The sequence below is a fragment of the Ornithodoros turicata genome, chromosome 1, assembly GCF_037126465.1.
Source record: "Ornithodoros turicata isolate Travis chromosome 1, ASM3712646v1, whole genome shotgun sequence".
In the NCBI taxonomy this organism is placed as follows: domain Eukaryota; kingdom Metazoa; phylum Arthropoda; class Arachnida; order Ixodida; family Argasidae; genus Ornithodoros; species Ornithodoros turicata.
The window spans coordinates 18,902,453-18,925,416 of record NC_088201.1 but is presented as its reverse complement, the minus strand read 5'-3'; the positions used below and the strand labels follow the sequence as shown (position 1 = coordinate 18,925,416).

General features: G+C 42.8%; 1 protein-coding gene and 1 non-coding gene across 4 annotated transcripts; both read right to left on the bottom strand.

Moving 5' to 3' along the window:
• Positions 1-255: 255 nt before the first annotated feature.
• Positions 256-21,746, bottom strand: LOC135377588 (spermatogenesis-associated serine-rich protein 2-like). 3 transcript variants are annotated; one of them, XM_064610116.1, is made up of 15 exons: positions 21,649-21,746; positions 20,084-20,163; positions 19,886-19,994; positions 18,465-18,517; positions 17,485-17,659; positions 17,238-17,412; positions 17,040-17,158; positions 13,124-13,253; positions 7,990-8,048; positions 7,802-7,911; positions 7,664-7,744; positions 4,557-4,578; positions 4,364-4,489; positions 4,233-4,282; positions 256-1,389 (listed from the first exon to the last, which is right to left on the bottom strand). In XM_064610116.1, exons 1-15 carry the CDS (start codon positions 21,665-21,667, stop codon positions 1,066-1,068), a joined length of 1,632 nt encoding a protein of 543 aa, XP_064466186.1. In that variant the 5' UTR covers positions 21,668-21,746; the 3' UTR covers positions 256-1,065. The 3 variants fall into 3 exon arrangements, with proteins under 3 accessions (XP_064466186.1, XP_064466185.1, XP_064466187.1); XM_064610115.1 differs by lacking the exon at positions 21,649-21,746 and adding an exon at positions 21,254-21,460; XM_064610117.1 differs by lacking the exon at positions 21,649-21,746 and adding an exon at positions 21,254-21,456 and having other exon boundaries at positions 17,040-17,131.
• Positions 4,957-5,029, bottom strand: Trnat-ggu (transfer RNA threonine (anticodon GGU)). Its single transcript has one exon. It is a non-coding gene; the product is annotated as a tRNA-Thr (tRNA).
• Positions 21,747-22,964: the final 1,218 nt, after the last annotated feature.

The following is a 22,964-nucleotide window of genomic DNA, read 5'->3' as shown; positions in this document are numbered from 1 at the left end:
GTAACGCGCTAACGCCTGGCTGGCGCCGCGGAGAGACGGCGCTGGGTTTGAGTCCAACGGAATAAGCTACTACGTCAAATAGGAAGTACCGTATGATGTACACCAGCAAAATACGTTGATCTAATGGTTTTATGCGAGGTAAATCCTGCGCGTTTATAGCAAAAAAAAGCAAAACGCAAGACAAACGATACAAAACATTTGGCAAAACTTTCCAGGAGTTAACATATTTCATAAAATACAGTAACTAGACAAGAGGCAAAATGCAACTGAAGTTTAATATAATCTGTGTAGACACTTCAGTAAACGCAGTGAAACAATGGCAAATGTAGACTTTTTAAACAAACCCACCAAGCCAAAATGGACATCACCTACTTCACTCGATTTATAGTTACACGTAATTATGCCTAGTACTACAATGGGTAGATACAGCCACATAAAAGAAACTATTACTTTACTCATGCGACCATTATATTATATACAACATCTGTACCTATATACACATGTACATGGTATGTGAAAAGCTGTTCTCACAACTAGTCTGCTGCTGAGTATGAAGAATAGGAAGTCAAGGAGACCAGTCATCAAAAACATTTATCTATGTAAAGTGATGAGGGAAAACAAAAGCAACTGAAAATTTAACAATATATTCCAATAAACATCCAAGGCTGCCAAATCTTCCACAAAGAGCACTTCTGAAGGAACAAATGCTGGATGACTACATTATACAAACACAAAACAAGAAAAATGCCACTTCAATCTTGCAACTATCCTCTAAAGACATTACAGCATCTAGAAGAGGAACCACTAGCAACATTTACTGCAAACATTAATTTAGATGCTAGGCACTGATAACTATCTCTAAGCGATCTTCCCAAAGGCTAGAGTATTTGGTTGAAGGTTCCGAGTAATCACCCTCCTCCGTAATATGTAAGGCACACGCTACAAAAACAAGAGATTGGTTTTTTGGCACATGGCGGGCCTTCGGGGAAACCTTCAGGGGTGCCCATCAAGCTAGTGAAGACCAGATAGGAGGAGAGCAATCCAAAGGAGCCCACTCAAGGTAGCCTAGGGTCGAACCCTCTCAACAGAGGGCCTTCTTGTGGCACTGTGACCACTCGACCCTTCTTCACGCCTGCCTCCGCTCTCGTAACGGCCTCGTCCCATTCTGTGTGAAGGTGGTGGCCGACCGCTTCCGTAGCCAGTCCGTTCCCCACGTCCAAAGCGTGTATCATCAAGGCGTCGGGTCCTACCACCACGGCTGAAACTACTGGAACGTGCCCCAAGCGGTGGACCAGAGTAGCCGCGGCTGTTGTGGTATACTTTTGAAGACCGACAGTCAAAGCCCCGGCTCTCCGACATGCGTCCATATCCCGACGATACATGAGTGCCCTGAAACAGAGAGACGACTGTGAGGGCAAGGAAGACGCTGTTCATATGATGTTCGCATCAATATCCACTGTGTAATGCCATCTGTAGTGTTAGTAGATGTCATAGAAACTACAATGTTGCTCGCATTGTAACGCACCACAGCGATGCAGCGATCACGCAAAATACTACTTCAAATTTCAAATACTTGAATCTTAAGCTGACAAAATAGAGTAGAAGTGCCCTTGATGTACGCTCAAATGTGCCAACTACATTTGCACTGCTTCCCAAACTGATGACAGCTTATATCTAGGGTTCTGCATTTTTGGCATTTGCCGCAAAATGCAGATAAATACCCCACAAGTATTTTTTTCAAATTTCGGCATATTCCAAAAAATTCCAAATTAGCATATGGTGCTACATGTTGAACATGGTGGTACCAGATTGTGTTTTTACCTCCGCCCTGCAGGTCTGCTAACCTGTAGTTTATGGAAAAACCCTCCCCTGTAACACTTATCAGAGCGTCAACGGGGTTCAAATACACCTGGAGCCCCTCAACAATTTGCGTCCCAAATGCCTTCCTACTAAGCTACTCTCCTTCCATGAATCCTGCCTGTACCTGTCATTGGTCAAGGAGTAGATGACCCTGCACACTTAGGTCAGGAGTCATCTTTTTGAGTTGGTTGGCGCGAAACCGTAAGACAGTCTCTCCAGTGGCTATGAAATAGGGCACAAGAGGAAAGCTCCTGATGACTACGTGAAAGAATATCCTGATTCTGAAGTATCGTCTGTAGCAGGGACTGACGGTTTGATATGCAAGTATGTTTCATTTCATAATTTCATCATTTAGCTGTATTTCACGTGGTTTTAGGGAAATAGCTCCTCCCTGTACACTGAGTGCCCGGTGATTATAGGCGGTGTGCAGGACAACTAGCGCACCGCCGAGCGCCAAACAAGGTCAAACGTGCTGGGAAAGCCGCCCTAGCTCACAGTGGTAAACCCAGAATAAGAAGGTGTATTCTGCGATCATGCCCACTGTCAATTCATGTAAATAAGCAGCTGAATTCTTCAAACAGTAACTCTTGCGTTTACAACTGCCCTAACACTTGGACAACCTTGCCCTAACTTGTCAACAGCAATTAGTTTCCTGAGAAGGCACGGGATCAAGAATGGCGGCAGAAATAGATTCATGCCATAAAGCGGAAATAGTGAATTAATAAAGTAGTCAAGGTTCTGTTATACTCTCTCACGTTTTTAGTATCTGTGGTGTGTCATGTATAGAAAGTGTCGCGGCGTTTTCATCACCTCCAAATTCGATTTCTGACTTCAGTACATAGGCAATTGGGCAGTTCACCTCCAGAATCTCGTTGGGAACTAATGTCAATCTGGTGCGACCCTCCCTCTTTAGGTAGAGGGGCGGATCATTATAAATCTGATCTACTCCTGCTAAGATCTGCCTAGCCGAGCACACCTTTTGCGAATCACCTGCTGTTTTGTTGAGGCCCTATTCCACGCTTGCTCTTTTGCGGTGCTGGAACTGTATTGCTCATCATTCACGAGTGTGTATTAGATCCTGCTTTGCAAGTAGAGCTAGCTGATCTGCAGGCTGATGTTTTACTAAAATATCAACTAATATCTTACGACGACAGACGTTTTTGCTTACACAATGCTTGCACGGCTTTCGTACATTTTGAGTGTTGAAAAGTTGGAAAGAATACAACAACACCTGACACAAACAGAACTGACACAAAGAAACTGAACGCCGTTCACTTCCGATATTTGAGACAGCCCTGTCGACAGTGGAGACATTATTATTAAGAAAGCAGCCGTAATTAGTTTTGACTGTTTTGCAATTTTATAGAGAACTACCTTGCAGCTGAGACAATTTCTCAGAAAAAGAACCGAATAGTGCAAAATGCCATGTCTTTTATACAAACTTGTAGAGCCCTGCAGGGCTCGCTTGCACTATGCAGTGAAAATATGCAATGAAAATACCTGCGTTATACAGTGCTGCTTTGTCTGTGACAGCATTGAAGAAATACCTAAGTACCCACATAAATGTTAAGCGTTGCATGACAGCACTTCAACTGCGTATACGCTGAAATTTTTCTGAGGCATGGATTTTCCCCCACAGCCACGTTGTCTTCCATGCGGCACGAAACGTCGTGGACATGCCCACTCTCATATACTTTTTCTCCCTTTCGAAGAATTCCTGATTGGAAATTGGACACATCGTACCTGATATAAAGCAACCCTACCGAAACATTTATACTAGACATGTATGCTAATGTGCAGCGTAGTCTGCTGCTGTCCAGCTGCTCCCAACACAACTGGAGTGTTTCTCCACCAGGGGTACGAGCAGCAGCACCCCTACAGGCCCTGCACACTGCCAATAGGTCGATTTTTCGGCACCTATTGTTGGCAGAAACGTTTTAAAATGCCGAAAACTTCAGAATTTGACAAAACAGATAACTGCCAAAAAATGTCCCATGAATCTTCGCAGAATAAATGCCAAAAACGCGGAACCCTACTTATATCCAACCACGAAGACATCTTATTGTTTTAACAGCAAGTCTTGGAACAATAAACAAGGGACTCTGATTGAAGGTGGCAAATTAGCCTTTCTTTTTGCTCTTTTTTTGCAATAGGCGGGCACTAACTTATGCAAGTTGGACAAAAATGAGGTCGTATCAGGCTTATTGGGCTGAACAATAGGGTAGCCTTCTCTCTAGTAGTCTTTTTAAGTGCAAAAACACAGGAGTACCACATGGAAAGTGGGCGTATTATATTGTAAATGGTAAGCTGCACTTTATATGATTTGTTTGTTTCCTTTTTGAAAATGCACTATTTTATTGAAGAAATATTACCTCTGTCCTTCTTGATGTATGATGATGATCTTCTGTTGGCTCAAAGGCATCTGAAACGCAAGAACAATTAACGTATAAAGGTGCAAGATCCAATCTGCTACGCCCCCATCCTCCAGATAGCCTTCACTTACAATACTGATTCCTGCAAGTGGGATTAGATGTAGAGCTAATTTGAGAGAAGGAATCTGGATAATTTGAGCTGGTACACGAAGACATTGACAGCCGACGACATGTGTAGGGATCTTTTACAGCAATAACTGCAACAAAATGATGAGTTTAACTCAAGCTGGACTCAGTATTTTGCAAATGAAAATTGTTACATACCTTGCCCTAGTTCTTTGATTTCCTAATATGGACAAGAGAGACAATATTGTAATGCACTCCACTACATAAACACACTTAGCTTAAAAACAAATTTTCTTTTTAGTGTACTAAAGTTCTCAAGTCGTCCATGCACATTCATTTACATGCTAGACCTGCCCACTCCACGTTATCAGTCTTCACACGCGTCAGCATATAACAGCTGTGGCCAAAAGTTTTGAGACTGGCAAATTTTTGTTTCAACTAGTGTTAGTGCTTTAGTTTCTGTAGTGGCAGGTTGCATTCACTTTAGAGTGTCATGAAGCATGATCAGATGATTTGCAATTAATTACAAAGCCTTCCCTGACCATGAAAATTTATATAATCGCTGAAACCTTGAAAGATGAAAGTCACTGAAAAGGTTAGCCAGCTGTAGGACTCGAACCCACATCTTCTGGATTACCGGTCCAGGGCTCTACCAACTGAGCTAAGCTAACACACCTCCTCAGCGACTTCCAAGGGTGCGTCCATCTGAAGGGACAAACCAGCCACTCTCTCTCACTCATCCTCCTTTCACTCTTACATTTTTGCTCACTCATACACACATTCATAGGACGGGATCGACGCAAGCGGCAACTGTTGAACATGAGAGAACTGATGTTTGAGTTTGAGGCTTTGTATGTATTTGTCCTTTCTATGTTGTTCCAGCCTCAGAACATCAGTTCTCTCATGCTGAAACCTTGTTCCCTTTGAATTTCACCGATAACAAAACAAATGACCTCCTGAGATAATTTCAATTATGCTTTTGTTAGCTTACAGGAAAGTGCAATCGATGGCAAGGTAGCTGATGTCACTTTATCATTCAGTTTGAAAAACAAGATGAAACAGGTTGCTTTCAAAGGGGGTGGTGTTTGGAACAATTGTCTTCTTCCCATAACGATGGTTACGTCCAAGGAAACGCGTGCAATCATCACTGCCACTGCCCTGCACCAAACTGGAATCACCGGCAAGGACATAGCTGCGGGTAAGTTTGCGCCTAGGTCAACCATTTATCGGATCATTAAGAACTTCAAGAAGAGAGGTTCAACTGATACGAAGAAGGACTCAGATGCCCAAGAAAGTCCAGAAAGCGCCAGGACCGTCTGCTACACGGAACTCAGCTACGAGATCGATTCGCCACCAGCGCAGAGCTTACTCAGGAATGGCAGAAGACAGGTGTCAGTGCATCTGCACGCACGGTGAGGCAAAGAATTTTGGTGGTTGGCCTGAAGTCACAGAAGACTGGCAAAGAAGTCACTTCAAGAAAAACATCAAGGACAGACTGACATTCTGCAGGAAGTACAGGAACTGGACTACAGAAGACTGGGGTAAAGTTATCTTGTCTGACGAAGCTGCCTTCAGGCAGTTCGGAACATCTGGAAATATGCCTGTTCGAAGACCGAAAGGTGAGCGCTAAATTGACTCCTGTGTCGAGGTAACACTAAAACGCCCTGAGACCATTCATGTGTAGGGGCTGCTTCTCATCAAAGGGAGTGGGCTAGATCACAATCCTGCCATAAAACACTGCCATGAACAAGGAATGGTATCAAAACAACCTCCATGAGCAACTTCTATCAACGATCCAGGAGCAATTTGGAGACTAGCAATACTTTTTCCAGCATGATGGAGCACCATGTCACAAGGCACAACCAATAACTAAGTGGCTTGGTGAACAAAACATTGAACTGACTGACGATAGGATGATAGCATGTCATCTCGAGAAACATGGGCACAATGAAACGTGCGATTTGCCGCGACCTCCAGCCATGGATGGTTCATGTGACCATATGTGGTTAGCTGCTCACCTCCCTACCCCTTTGTTGGGATTCCGCCAACCCAGCCTTCCACGAAAAACATGTTACGGGCTGTCTAATTCTTCAGAAATACATTTGGGCAGCTTTTAAAGGCAATAGAGAAAAAAAAAGCCCAAGGACCCAATTTTCCAGGAGATTGGAGGGCAAGTCCGTACAATCAGGAGACTGAAGGAAATTCGGGAGTCTCCCAGATAATCCGGGAGACTTGGCAGGTACGTAATGGTGCCCACATGACTTGGTATGCTAACTTTTTGCCACCACTGGTGCTGTCCGAGTCTTTAAATTCCCTGCATGATACGATTGTTTTTTAGCTTGCATGAGAGTTCTGTCATCGGGGTTTCAGTGTATTAGACCATGGCAAAGAAACACAGATGTGGGGTGAAAACTGGTAGACAAACAACTTCGGCTAAAAACAGGCATAACAAACAACTTTTTTAAACCACTGTCAGGAAATATGGTGCTATGAAAGTACCGTATTTTCACGCGTATTAGCCGCACCGCAGATAAGCCGCAGGACTCGTTTTTAGATACATTTTGAAAATGTTTTTGCAGATAAGCCGCACTAGCAGATAAGCCGCGGGTAATACGACGCGACTGCTTTGTGCGCTAAACCAGTGATGCACAAACAAAATCAATAGAGACTTTCAACGCTCGTCGACGGAGTACTCCCTGCCAGCTGCCCTGTTCCCGTACTGGTCCGCGACGTCGACGACTTTTGGTTTGAAGCCGCTGTCGTAGCTGTGCCTCCGCTTTGGAGCCATGCCTTACCTCTAACTGCCGTGCCCGTGTCCACGAATGCTGCTGCTCAGGTCAAATGAGAACTGACGCTTAGCTGAACACGTTTTATCCCGATGTCAGGTGTATTGAACCCTTCCTGCCGACAAACGAGACCGCGGGGAAGGCCATAAACCCTGTGGTCCACATTCCGGTGTCGGCATGATGTATAACAAAGGAGGTCAGTTCTAGTGTTCTACTAAGATCGGATTGTGCCCTTGTTGTGTGTGTGTGTGTGTGTTTTTGTGGATTGATGAATTAGTAGTGTTCCAGGAGGCGGTGTTCCGAAAAAAACATGAGGCACTGTCGGCCCTTTCGTTTAATCCGGAGAATGGGGAAAATACCAGGGAAAAATAGCCATCAGATAAGCCGCACCCGTGGATAAGCCGCAGAGCGTCCGCGAAAAAAAAATTCGTGCGTAAGCCGCGGCTAATACGCGTGAAAATACGGTAAATATAGCTTACATTCTTACACAAAATTTACGTACGCCTCCCTTCAACTGACCTTTTCAATTCTTTCTCTCGTCCACGTGAACCTTACAGTCTTGCCCAGCTCATCATCATATTTCCGTTCCACTACAAAATGCTGAAAAAGAGGGACATGTTAGGACATCAATCAAAACCAACTTCAAAAACCTCTTACTTTTATGTCATCCCGAAGTTCCAAGAGATCACTTTCACTAAGCATAGGCGCAGTTTCACTTCTTGCTTTCAGCTCTGCAGCCAACTTTTGGCGCCTCTGAAGCATTCCACCTGGACATCATGTGCATATATAAACGTCAGTGCATGATACTACACATTCAATTCATAATAAAAACAAATATGGCATACGGGCATCAGACTTCATTTTCTCCATCTCCACTTCCAAGTGTGCTTGACGTTCACTCAGCCTGCAATGTTTACACAAGTCAAAACTTGTTTTCACACATTCTGAAGCAAGATACAATTACAGCCACGTTTTTTGTTTTTGTTTAACCCTCAAGTGGCAGAGAGTCGAGTAAAACAAGACAGTAAATTTCAATACCTGAAACCTATTTGTAATGCACAAAGTACAGATTGACAGCTTATTGTATACAAATTGTCCACAATCCATAATTATGAGTTGAAATCCAATTTTTGGTTTTCAAAAGGAACGGAGTGTTACGTAACTCTTTTGTTACCATGTTAAAGGACAAGCTTCCAAGCTGAACATCGGCAGCTCTCGTCCTGAGGCTCGTCCCTTAACATTTCCTTACCGGTGCGCAGGATTTTCTACCTTTTGTCAACATACCATGAAGAGGAACAAGGCCTATAAAAAAACTATTCCTCTGTTCCCCTGTACATGGCAACAAAAGAATTAAGCAGTGCAACTTGAACATAAAATTTCAGTACCAATAATATTCTAAAATATGTTCCACCCAATATACCACACTTTCTAAACTGGCAGAAATAAGAAAAAAAACTGAAGTGTAATAACTCACATTAAAGGGGTTGAGAAACCACATGTTTTTGATTTGGGATTTTCTGGTGCAAGGATATCAGAGATGATACTGGACTGATACAGGACCAGGTACATTGCCTAGTTGTCTAAGGACAGTTGAATTGATTCGTTGTCCGTAACATTGTATCACTGGGTGTGTGTCCACCTCTGGTAATGCTCTATAGTGAGTAACATATGGTCAACCTTCAAATCATTGCCAGTAGCAATTTTTGCCTTAGGCAAAGTATGTCATTGTTATTGAGGGGTGGAACTTTGGATACCTCCAGGCGAGGAAGCCGCCAATATTCCTCTGTTTCACATTGTGAAACTTCAGATGTACACGCGAAACCATATGCAGCCCGCTAAGTATACGGCTCCATTTCATACGTTGTAGTCCAGGGATTCGGCACGCAAAGTCCCACATTCCGCATTTGAGCATTTTTTTAACTGTTGGGTTTTTAAAACTGCAATTTTTTCAAGCCACTGCTGACTGTGGCACAGAACAGTGCTGTGACGCGTCGACAGACAGACAGGAAGTGACATCTTAGCTGTGCACACATGCCCAATGTAACCGAAGGCCATCCTAACGAAGGCCGTTCTCAGGTGGCTGGCACCCTTTACAACCTCCTGCATCGTCATGGAAACGGCACTTCCTTTCTCCATGGTAAAGGCCCAACTGCATGAGGCATTTCTCCAGTGTTTTCTCCAGCGGCAGCGAACAATAGAAACGTGGCGCAGCCTCCAAAGTCCGAGGCGAGCAGATGTTCGGCGACAGAAGACGTGTGAGCGACGCGCGCAAGTGGTCAATCAGGGATTAGCCTCCGCTAGGTCCATCCTGTCGCACCAGTTTTCGGGACACCCCATAGATGGCGGCACGCAGAATTGCTCAGATTGCTCGGGTGGATTGGATCGCGTTTGGCAGAAGATCAGAAAATTGTTGCGGATGGTAAAAACGTATTTCTTGTGTGAGCGTCCAACGTGCAAAACACAACAAGAAGTGTACAACAGATTGATGAAGATGTCAACTGGAATGCTGCGTTCGCTCTGTGTATTTGGGTGGCTTGAGATGTGAATAGTGGGACTGGCATTCCCAACAAAATGGCTCCCGTGAGTACGCATTGCTGCAGTACCTTGTTCGTTATAATATGTTATCACTCAAAAGCACCTGTGTTTGAGAGTTTACTTGTAATAAAAGTGGTTTATCACGTTATGCGGAGTTTCTTTCCTTGAGAGAGTACGGAAACGTTCGCATGGGACGCTGTCTATTCGCAGTCGTAGAAACGCTGCTGCGGTTAGCTCTGGGCGTTTTTCGACAGCATTGCGAAAAGCTCTGCGTTCTGCCACTCAAAAAATGCCCCATGCGGTTGGGCCTTTAGACGTCACTCCAAAAACGGGCAAGGAGGTGAAGAGTTGAGGTGAAGAGTCGACAGGGCTTGCCATCTCAGTCCTGTTTTTTGTATGAGTTTTGTATTGAAAAAAAATTTAAAAATAAAAGAGAAGTAGGAAAGAAAGAGTTGAGAGCGACTGAGGAGCTCACCCAGCGCGCGACCTTTGGAATGCAATAGCTTCGTATGCGGGATCGCAGAAACATAGCATTTTGATGTGCATGTTTAGCCGACATATCTTTAAAAGCTTGGAAATGGTTTCACGACCCCTTTAAGGTTGTCACATTTGTACTTTTTACTGTAGGACTTGTGTCCACTGTCTTCAGGCTAGAATCACACCGGCATGTGCTGCTAAGAGCACTGAGCAACGATGCCATCAAGCAGACGACATGTGTGTTTCCACTGCAACTGCAAGAACACTTTATACATATTTCTCTTTTCTAAGCACTGTTTACATGTAACACACACTAGGCAACAACTACAGCCTGCAACACTGTCTATGTGTACCAGACTTCTCCACGATTGCCATTATTGTTATGCGAGTAGTAGCCAGAGGCAACATGTAGAGGTGACACGACCCAGGATACACATTAGCACTACCGGCAGGTGACTTATGATAGTTCCATGTTAACATGCAACAGTGTTATCAGGTGCAACCCTTCCTTGAAATTTAGGACAATACAATCTTGCGGGTGTTTCATCGAACTCTATTCATAAATCTAATATTCCGAGGCTATGATGAAGTTTCTAGTACCATAACGTGTGCAGTGTCAAGCAGCTTTAAGTAATGGCCATGAGGCAAAGGCTTTAGCCTTAGGAATCCCTCACAGCCCAGCAGAAGTTGTGGTTTGAACATTTGGTTGCTGATCAAATGAAGAACGTATCGTTACACTGAATACATGTATACAGTACATAGAGTACACAGACCATCGGGACTCCAAGGACCAATAATTATTAGATCTGTGCGAATGTTCAAAACTTCGAATTCGAATCGAATAGGTAATGCTATTCAAACAGTAACCACAGGTGATTTTGAGTTATTTACAGTTTTTGAATATTTTCTTAATATTACTGAAACGAGGTGTTGCACCTTCGTTCACGTCAGCATTCTGGACGAGGCAAACGCAGTATAAAAAATTTGGGTATAGTAACACGCGTTGTGCAATAAGAGTGGCGAGACATTGTATTTTATGCCGACCTTAGACGTAATTCCCTTGACCATCAAGTTTCGGATGTCATCGCCACATGCCACATGGATGAGGCCATATGGTCGGGCGAGCTAGACGTCATAGAAGTAGAGAGTTATTTTGATCCATTTGTTATTACATAATATGAAGATTTATTTTGAGGGATTGTTGGTTGAGAGAACCAGTGATAGCTCATGGCTCTATTCTTTACAAATGCGTCAGATGCAATGTCAGGAGACCAACAATGAGATGTTGCACAGTTGAAGGCGAGCCTTGATACACATTCAAGTTTCACTTGCAGGAACATGAGCTCCCGATGTTCGTGGAAATTCCGGACAAGGTCACAGAACCCTGGTTGAGAACCAGGGTGCACATCCCAGCTATGTGTTCCAATATAAGGAGCAGAGGAGGCCTTTTCTTTATTTCTTTTTTTTTTCTTATATATATGATATGATATTTTATTCTGACTGAAAAGCTGTGGGCTCACCATTTATGAGCAGCAGTTTGCCGGATAGGCACAATGTTAGAAATTTTCCAAAGTTTAAGTGTGTCCAAAGTCATTAATGTGACATTTTTTCAGTTCAATTTGCAAATTTTGCTATTCTCACAACTCTAATAATTAACCATACACGTCATTACTGATTAGTTTAGAAATTGACAATATTTGTGTTATGAACACAAAAGACTTGTAGATTGGTCCGGATAACAATGAGTGGCTAGCTTTTAAAAACTGTTAGTGTTGCTCTCTATTGTGATAGCAGTTATAATTGCTGGTTATCATAGTATGATTCAGCAATTTTGTTGCTGGTGTATTCTCTAGGTGAGATGTGCAGTGTAATGATGGAGTAGTGCATATTACGTGTCCTATTCGTTGTGTGAGATCTACACCAATACCAAGGCTGCTGATACATCAGCTATATAGATCTTTTGTATGTAGTGCCTTGTACGCAAATATAGCATGCATTATAGTAGTGATTTCCATCATATTTATGCTGTAACTTATATTACAACATAGTTAAACACTTATAAATAAAAAATTGATAAAAAGGTGGATATCTGATTCATTTTATGCAAATAAGATATTACAGCTCGTATTTTTGCATCACTTATGCATAGTAAAGGGGCAATGTATGCCAAATAAATGCTCACCCCATATAGATTGAGTCATGCTTTTTTTTTCTACTTTATTCACAATGTTAACCACTATGAGGTTAGGCTTGATTATAAAAGAGGTCATGCAATATTACCTTGTGAGAAATATACCAGGATTTCTAAGTCTGCTCCTCACGTTATTCGCTACTTCCTTTGACAATGCCTGCACTTATTAACATGACATCTGTAGTTAAAAGAGGATTCAATTAGGAGCAAACTTGAACAATTCTCCCAAATGTAAACATTTTATGTATGCTTACAAATTAAAAAATAAGCAGCCCTACATTGTGAATTATGTATCTCCTTCTTCAAAAGTAATTACCGATGTACATTTCCAAAACTGATAGGCTGTGATAAAAATGTGACGTCTGCATAATGGAACCATTGCTCAGCACCATAGAGTCCCAGCGGGAGTGCACTGAACCATTTTCGATGGTACTTGAAGGGGCTATGAATCCAAACAACTTATGTTAGGAAGTACATTGTCTCGAGGATTTCACCAGAAATTTCAGAAGTATATGACAATGTGTCGGCTACAATGTTGCATGTATTAAAGACCTTCATTAAACCAAGGCTTCAACAATGCTCATTTATCAGCAGCAAATAATAGGTACACCTTATGGCGTACGCAGGAGGTGTCTATATATGTACGATAATTCACTTTATGACAACTACCTTGCAGAAACCATGGTGGCCATAAATGAGCATCTACTCTAGAGTAGACTAGCTATACTCTTTACTATACCCTGGCTGGTTTCATTTAAACAGAAAAAACTACTTACATTTTTTGCACTTCAACAAATGTAGCTTTTAAGGCTTTCTCAGCTTTGTGAAGCTCATCTTCCAGGAGTACCTGCACCCTCTGGAGAGCTACTGTTTGACGAGACAGGTCCTTTAAGGATTTCTCAAGGCCTACAATAAAGTGGGGTTCATTCAGTGAATGGCACACAGAACGGCCTATACAGCACTAAAGATTTACACACTAAATTCATACCTAGTCCCTCCTGCACAGCTTGAGTGGGAAAAAAAATGGATATCAATATTAGTAAGAAAAATTCATGAAGAATGTAGAGGGTTGGGTCAAGGTCCACTTGGAAGAAGTAACAGCAAAAATATAAAACACTGGAGCTTTCCTTTAATGGTTACAAGCTTTCATGCAGTGGACTGCATTTCGTCAGGTACAAAAACAACAGCATTGGAGTTACAAATATACATACACTCGGATGGCACACGTGAACATACGAAAAGGGAGAGGGTAAAGGACAAATTACCAAGGGGATGACAACTACCACGTGGCTGGAAAAGGGTGGTCGCAAACCCGCGGGCACAGTAGAAAGAATAATGGAAGGAATGCAGAAACCGGACTTGATTCAAAGACTCGGAACCAGTTGAAACTGGTGGCAAAGGTGGCACATCATAAGCGGCATATTATAAGTGCCAAAGGGATTGGGATCCAACCTGATTGGGAAGGAAGGCTAAGCCAAACGGAAAAGAGCGAAAGTGACCTCCAGAGAACAATATGTCTAGACAGTGTATGCTTGGAAGGGGACACAGTGTTTGGGTGAAGCGGCTATAGTGGGAGATATACGTTAATGGCTAATCAATTGATGCAAGGTACCCGGGCTGATATTGAGTCCATGAGGTTGGAGTGATTTAAATTTTGAGATAAAAAGGACTCTCTGTTTTTGCGTTTGATGTTCATGTTATAACCCGACTCAATTATAATAATTTTTAAATTGGTATCTATGCTATGACCCGGCAAGTTGAAATGTATTGAAATGGGGGATTGACGTTTGTTTTGAATATCAAATTTATGGCCATAAAACCTTTCGCGCATGCTGTTGGAGGTCTCCCCGATATACTGGACATTGCACTTAGCACATGAAATTATATAGCAGATATTTGAAGAATTACAGTGCAGTGGCTGACGAATCTTAATTGAGAAATCACTGCTAGTGCTACACGCAAATGTACAGGGGAGAATGAATTTACATGTTTGGCACTGTGTGTTGCCACAGGGGTAGCAACCCGATTGCTGAGAAGTTAAGCAGGAAGATGTGATTACGCTACGTAGGTTATTGGATCAACGGAATGCAACTAGTGGGGGAGCCTGAAATATTTCTTTTAGTTTGTCATCACCATGTAGGATGTTAAGGTGCCGTTTGAGGATGGATTTGGTGTTGGAAAGTGCTTTATGATAGGTGGTGGAGAAGATAAGATTCTCGTTCTCTTTTTTGGGCTTAGGGGAAAGTAGGGAAGCTCTACATACGGAAGAAGATTTAATGAAAGATTCGTGAAGAAGATCAGGGGGATAGTTTCGTTTTTGGAAATCAGACATCATTTTCATCGTCAAAATTCATGAAAAAATCAGTGACTGGATAACAAAAAAAAAAAAAAAAAAGACATGCCAATACAACCTTTATGACTAGGGTTCCACATTTTCAGCCATTAGCTGAAAAATGCCAAAAACACCCGCCAAATATTTTTTGGGAAATTCGGCATGTCGCAAAAAACTCCAAATTATATTCTTTCATATGGTGCCCCATGCCAAAAATGCTGGTACCCGATTGCACTTTTCTTCCTCCGGGGCATCACATTTTCGTCTTTCCAGGTGGAATACAGAGAACACAGCCCTGCGGAGATGCAAGCTAGCCTCTAGGTCAGGGAAAACCTTCCTCTCTAACACTCAGTGGGTCAAGAGGGTACGAGTACACGAGGAACCCTCCAACAAATGATAGGAAATTTTTTGCGTCCTCAATGTCCTCCTACCAAGCTGCTCTCCCTCCATAGTCCTTCTCCCTAGTGATTATAGCTGATGATTTTTCGGCCTAAAGACACCCGCCAAATCTCCCCAGGAATAAATGCCGAATACGCAGATCCCTCCTTATGATTGAATGAACTATGAGGCATTGCAAACTTCAGCACCATTTTGAACTCTGGGAACTTGCTGATAAAAAAGGAGGAGAAAATCTCCTAGCTGTTTCGGTTTCTTCTCTCCCGGCCGATTGTCCATAAGGAGTCTAAGGTCAACGAAAACGAAACGTGAAGGACAGTTCCCCCTTCCTCATTCTGGTAATCTCCCAGGATGCAACACGTGCGCAAAAAGCACTGGGATTTTCTGAACTCGTCTATTATATTGTTCGAAAGGCACACGGGAAGCACTGATTGTTATAGCGGAGTTAACACTTGGAAAATTTAACTATATAGCTAACTGCCTACAAATCAAGGATTCATTTGGTTTTAGAATATGTACCTTGAAATCCCCATATGCAGTCCAACACCGATGCAATTCAGTCAATTCAGAAGTGTGCTCTTCATTTTATTTATAGTAAGTACAATTTTGAAGAGTCATTATGCCATTACATTCAAGAAGCAACTTAGAACCTTTGTCAACTTAAATTTGTTTACCTTTTAATGAATAAGCAGTTTTCAATTGCTCCAGAGCTCTATTCAACTTTTGGCACCTGGTTTACTGACATAATCATAGTAAATCCCCCAGAGTATCAATTGTTTTAATTAACTGTTCTTCTGCCATACAATTTGTGAATAGAATGGTCCTGATCGTGAGACTGTGCCACACGATACAATGTCCTCCTCTGAGGATTACCAGAGCTCCTTTTGTCGCTTGCCTTGTTACTTAGTCTTTATTATGCCCTCCCTGTTTAAACTACTATAAACAGGAGTGGTCAGCTTCACTTTACAATTCACAGATGGAGAACATGCTCAACATAACACACACATTTATGCACTAGCAATTTTTCAAGGAAACCAAATGCAAGCACTTCAATGTCAATTTGTGCAGCACTCCACCAAGGTGTAACATTTAGCTTTATTGACAGCGATGACTAGCTGACGTCTTACGGCACATGAACGACTGTTTTGCTTTATTACAGGCAGTACTGACAGCAGTGCAAGGCATTTGTGGTGCAGAGAGCCCAGGACCCAATGTAGTTTATATCTCAATGTAATCTACCTCAATTGATATTTGCTATGATGAAATGGTTATTTTATCATGGCATTTTATCATTTTACGTGGAAAATGTTTTTACTCGTTTCAGTGGTGAATACACAAGTCATGCATTCAGCACCGCATTCCTTGTTCCAGCCCTTGCAGTGTTTCCAAGTGGTGTAAGCTAACTGAACAGCATTCTACCATGTGCAATCATGACATTCAATGCAAGTTTTTTGATGCAATGAAACTTTGCAGAATCATTGCAGTATCAAGTTCACACCTTCAAGTACACGTGGTCATCCTCCTCCCCCCCACGCATGCCAATGAGAGGTGACTCAATGACTCAGGGTGCACTGAACTGTACGCTGTCAGGGTCACGGAGGAGGCGGTGAAACAGTTCCTTTGGCGGGATTTCCCTCCTTCCTTTTCATGTTCGCTCCTCAATCGGCTTAATCCGTCGTTGAGTTCCACAGTTCTCCGGACTCAATGCGGTGATTTTTTTTTTCGTATGATCCGGAATCACTACCAATGTCGTTCGTATTGTCCGAATAGTAATACACTAAATATTAGGCTTTCCGGCCGGGACTTTGGGAAAATTCGTATCATCCCGAAATTCATATCAGCCGAGATCGTATCATCGAGATTCTACTGTACCTAGATTTCTGTGTCATTTACCACACATCCCTGGGATAGAATGCATAGCACTTAGAAAACTGATCCCATTTAGCACAATATGCAATACTTACATGTCTTCTTGGGGAGGGTGTTTGTGCCATTGCTTGTGGACTTTACATCAGGGCCATTCTTTGTGCGGACACTGCTGTGGTAACTTCGACTTCTGAAAGCACAAACGCTGTGCATTCGACTTGAAGGTTGCAAAATTGAGTTAGTTTCATCTTTACACTAATATATGGGCGAGAAAAAAAAACTGAGTGCTGCATCACCTGTTCTTGAGCTCTGGTGCAGGGACAGCTTCTTCAGACTTCGTATCATCTTTTGTAGACTCCTCTTCACCATAAGCAGGCTCTATTACATCATCCTGGTCACCCCAGCCACACTGCTCTATATCTTCTTTATCTGGTTCACCACCATTCTCGTGAGCCGTCTCCGCAGACAAAGCTGAAGCAGAAAAGAACCGTTAAAGGAACAACACAAGAAAGAAGACGGATGCAAAAAATGACGTGTGCTGACCCTGGGTAGCAGAAACAGGCTCTTCTTCCATTACATTTTCGGCCTTTGGTGAATCTGTTTCTTTCTTGAGATCATCATCAAGATCTCCATTAGGTCCTTCCCCAGCAGGACCACTGGCTGATGCTTGTTCCTTTTTACCCTTGTTCTTTTTTCTCTTCTTATTCCGGCTTGTAGACTTAGATACAAAAATAAAAGCCCACAGTCAGACACAGAATCTGTAATACGAGTATCCTTTCCATTCTTTCGTCTGGCAACACAGAGTGATGTGAGAGAGTTTTATCCAGAAATCACGACACAGTAACAAGCTGTCTTTTTTTTTTTTCTCTCTCATTTCTTTCTTTGGACACAGCCAGTAATTTGACACAATTTGTTGGGCACAACCAGTACCGCAACATCAGACACAATAGCAACTTCACTGATGCAAATGCCAAACAACAATCATTTCCTTGCATTTCTGTGTCAACTGCTAATGCCTAGCAATACTGGTAAGCATTATTTCCTCCCACTTGAGTCTTACAACGTGATGCATTGACTATCTCCTGTGACACCTTCAATTGAATGGCTCTCTGCAATAATGATGCACGTGAAAATGTGTACTTTGGAGAAATAGGGAAAACGAAGTTTTCCAACTGGGAATTACTGCATCCATGTTTAAATGCAGCAGCGCACATGTTTTTTACACATGTATGAAAAGTAGGTCTGTATTTCCAGACTTCTAAAGACTTCTCCTAAAAGCAATGCAATCTGGTTTACACTGTTATTGCAGAGAGGCATTCAATTAAAGGCTCACGTAGTAAAGGTTACGCTGTTGCAAAACGCCTTCTATCAAGTATACACTCAAATGAAATCTAACTTCTCCCCCTTTACAAGACCAATCTTTACAAAAAGAGGTCGCATTTGATTTCATCAGTTCCTGTGGAACCATGACATAGTATTCAGTTTCGCACTGGTATCACAGCAAGAAATCTAAGTATGCTTACCTTCATTTTGTTTCCTGCACAGTTCCACTCCCGTAGAGCCTCCTCGGGGCCATCTGGAAATTTTAAACAAAAGCTCGTAAGATAGTTTCTTCCACCTCTTCCAGCACACATTATTGAAGAAGTGCATTCTTGTTATTTAGACACAGAGACGCTACAAATTTTACGCAGATGGCAACCTTCAAGTACATCTACAACCAGAAACAGCAAAAATAGCCTTCACACTGTAAAGTGACAGCTACTTAGGCAGTGTTCACACAGACCAACTTTCGGCACCAACTTGGACCAACACTGGAGTAGGTGGCAGTCGGCAGACACCACTAAACATGAACAAACTTTAGCTGGTGGGAATTGGTTGGAGAGTGGAAACTTCTGAAGTTGGTCGTGCATCGGCAAAATCGGCGAGAGTAGCACTGTCAGCCTCGTGACCGGATCACGCACAAATCAGACTGGCGGAAGTCTACTCCCAATGGCGATGCGATTTCGTTCGTGCCGCACTACCTTATACATGTATTAATAAACTGCATTGGTTACGAATTGTGTAGGTGTAGCTAAGAAATAATTGTTCTTTCTTAAAAACTGACGCTACACAATCATACCAACAGGAGTTTTTTAAGAGGGTGTTGCTCTCTTAGCAAAGCATGTCAATTTATTCGCGAGCATTTTTTCACCATCCTATACACAATCAGACACGCAAAAGGTGTGGGAAGAATTAGCCGCGATATTAAATTCCAGCAAAGGAGCTGTCAGGACAGTTGACAAGTGGAGAAATGTAAGCTTTAGGCAGACCTTTATGCATTGTGCTGATAATCTGTACAGTGATGACAGTGAAGTGTAGCCTCCGCGGTGAAGCAGCTTCACGAAAAAAAGTCTCATTTGATACAAACGCATTGTTGCGTGATCTAAACACCGGCACCAACCGTGGCAGTGTTGATTGCTGACAGGAGCCACACAAAGTAACTTTCAGTCATCTTGGCAGCCCTCGCTCCGCTTAACGACAGGGTCGAGGCTGTCGTCCTGTGAGCGACACCGTCAATTACGGACGACGACTTTTAAGCACAGGGAATACTGAATTCTCATCGCTAGCGTCATGTTGCATCAGACACCACGTGTGCTCTCTCCCGAACAACACGTTCGCGCTACCGACACGGATCGGTATAGGGTTCCAGGTGCCAGATTGACCAGTCGAATTTGCCATCACACTTTTAGCACACACAAAAAAAATAATAATTCAATATAGTCAAATATGCCTAATTCAAGACAGAACCTGTGATGTAACCAACTCAGAAATGAGTAAATAAATGTCATGCTACCTAACCGCATGCCCACTCCACGTGAACATAATTTTCTTCATCAGAATGAGGGCTTTTGCTCTTTGACAGATCAACACTAGAATCAGCATGAAGGGTACCTGTAAAACTTACTTTCCGAAATTGCTGTAATGGTGGCATTGACATCATAATCGTAGGATCTCAATGCCATGCATATCTGGTCTTTACTCATGCTGGGTACAACTTCTCGAACTTTGCTTAGCTGAAATGTCAAAGCAGTATAATCAGGTGTCTCTATTCAGCTGTCTGTAAAAGCTGCATATTGTGGAAAGGAGATATCTCGCAGCTCACCTTTTCCTTCAGGTCCACAGGTCCATGTTGCTCGCCATCCGCGAGTGCAACATTATTACGTGTATCATAGATCGATTGGACTGCAAGAGCAATGAAAAACAATAACGGCTCGCTGTACGCTCCTTAGAAATATAATACGTATGTACTTCAAGCTCTGGGCATTTATTAGTGTGTTCTGCCCCGATATTTTTTCCTTTTTAATTACACAGTTTAATTACACAGTAATGAAAGGACTGAAAGGGCAATCCCTGTTAACAGTCCAAGTACATAAGGTACAGAAACATATTTGCAAAATAGATGCGTTCGCTACACACCAAGCTATGCTCCACAACAATATTTCAACATGGGAGAGAGGAAAGCACAGAACTCCTCACTAGTCATCGTATTCCGAAACCACAGAACAAGTCAGACTGCGTTCTGATAGCAAGCATGCAAGAGAGCAGAAAAAAGATGTAGAAGAGACCTCTTGATACTCATGCAAATGCTTACAAATTTTTAATTTAGCCATTTGTTAATGCTGAATTTGTGTGTTTTTAGTATGAATGCTGGGATTCTATGCAAAGCACCACAGTGTGAAACCCGCAAATCTGTAGGGCACTGCCACGCAGTTGAAACGTGTAAGGAACAGCTGCTTGGATGCAGTTGGTCAAATGCTGTGCATGTCAGTATCAGGAAGGAAAGACTGCTATAGAAGTAAACAGGAGTCACACAGCTGAATAAACACTATACTACTGTCCAAGAGCCGCCCACGTATACGCAGCATCTACACAGAGCGCCCCCCCCCCTTTTTTTTTTTATGTAGGATAATAATCTGTCTATGCATTTGGCATAGCGTGTAATTGTAAAAAATGACGAGTATAACACACTTGCAACTGTTCGTTCGCGACGCAACGACGCCAGAGTTTTTTTATAATTATTATTATTACTCACTTCTTTCACTCAGTTCCTCTATAGATCTTAAGCTCTTACACAACACATACGTCTAGCACTTATCGTATACGGTGTAAACTCGAATCTGTAGGCTGAGTTTTGCAATTGCCAGTTATACATAAACACGACATACACGAGTACAAGCAGAATACAAATGTTTGTCACTTTTGTTTCGTTACCTAACTGACAGCAGATAGTATGTGGTTTGAGCAAGCGCATGACGTGCAATCTGCTACTTACAGCTTGTGTCAAAGACGTCTTCGGGTATCATCTACTCGTTCACACACTTTACAAGGGGGGGTCAACGCCCACAAAACAACGCCGTGTGAGATTCGAAACCGAAACTATACGCGAAAACATGATAAGTATGCCATAATAGTTGTGCTGGGCAATGATACACGTAAATTTGAGAACATATCCTCAAGAACAGCCTTGTTTCAGTTCGCGTCTAGTGGACTGCCTGATCGAACTTACTGGAATTTCTAGGCCTAGTACGCTATGGTACGACTTGAAGCATTCGAATTCAGAAGTGCAGTACCCCATCCATCTACTTCGTTCGTTAAATTGGTCATACGCTACCTGCACATATCCCCAGCATCAATAGCAAGAGTTTATAATATCGATCAGGAACTTACCACCAGTTTTTCTCGCCATAACATCAAGAACGCAGAGCGAACAGTAATGTTTCTCCTGACAGATTGTCGGATCCGGAAATCGTTGTAACTCTGTTGAGAGCCACCCTGTGTTCAGTACAATAATTATTAAATTCAAAACGAAACCAGAAGTGGAATCCCGCTTCTATGGCCTTTAGCTGAAGTTGAAATATGATACTAAGCAAACACAACGAAACTGCTCCTGTTCTTTTTTCATCATCGAGTTATAACCGGATCGAAATCGCGCATTTTAAACAATTTCCGATGAAAACATGTAAACACTACCATGGTTGCACGCCCATCACGCCATAACACTACTTATGACTATTTTACTTGCGATTTCGTTTTAAGTAAGAAGTACTTAGTATATTTCCGGCCCGTGCACCAAATTTGCAAACAGCTTCGCCGGGAAGGTTCACGGACGGACCGACACCTGACACTTTGGTCTCTGGGTTACTCTTTTATTAACTATTCATTATTAAAATTATCTGCTTATTGATAGCTGCTATATACATACCACCATTATATAGTATACATTGTGTGCCATGCTTTATTTGCAAAAGTCGTCCTTCTCACTGACTCCACAGCAGCCATCTATCACATCATGGACCTTGACAACTCAGATATTCTAACCCGGTCCATCCGTGCCGCCCTACACCTAGCCTCTGAATAAGGAGTGACCATCAAGCTGCAATGGGTGCATTCCCATGTAGGACTACCACGCAACGAGGAGGCAGACAGGCTAGCCAACCTCGCCCACTCCTCACCGGCACGATCCTTCCCAGTGCCCACAGACCACCCTGACAAGGACTTTATCAAGCTGGTCACCGCATCTAGATGTGCGACCCACTGGCCCCCTCCATGTTATGCACGCCACCATCTTCCCTCAAGAGCTCTTGACCGCGTAACAGCCACCGTGATGCATCGCCTTCACACGGGCACTGCGCGCACATTCAGCTGGCTGCACAACTTAAATCTTACGTCATCCCCACTGTGCCCGAGCTGCAACCTGCAGCCAGAGACCGTCGACCACATTCTTCTACATTGCACGGTTCACCAGCAACACAGACTGAAACACGTCCCTAACCTCGCCAACAGCACCTGGACTGCGAAGGATATTCTCTTCGGTGGTACAACTCCGGTGGAAAGAAGCCAAAGAATAGTTGCCCTGGCTGCCTTTCTTAAGGAAGCAAACCTGCTCCTGTGCCTTTAGAGACACATCCGCGGTGGCCTTTGCCTAGGTCTCTCCCACTCTTCTTCACCACCGTCACCATCTCCACTCAACATTCACCACCACC

Coding starts and splice junctions, on each gene's coding strand:
- LOC135377588 (XM_064610115.1), bottom strand. CDS start 21,284: ATGATACCCGAAGACGTCTTTGACACAAGCT. Junction 20,164..21,253: donor AGACGTCTTTGACACAAGCT/GTAAGTAGCAGA, acceptor TTGCTCTTGCAG/TCCAATCGATCTATGATACA. Junction 7,912..7,989: donor GAAAATGAAGTCTGATGCCC/GTATGCCATATT, acceptor CATGATGTCCAG/GTGGAATGCTTCAGAGGCGC.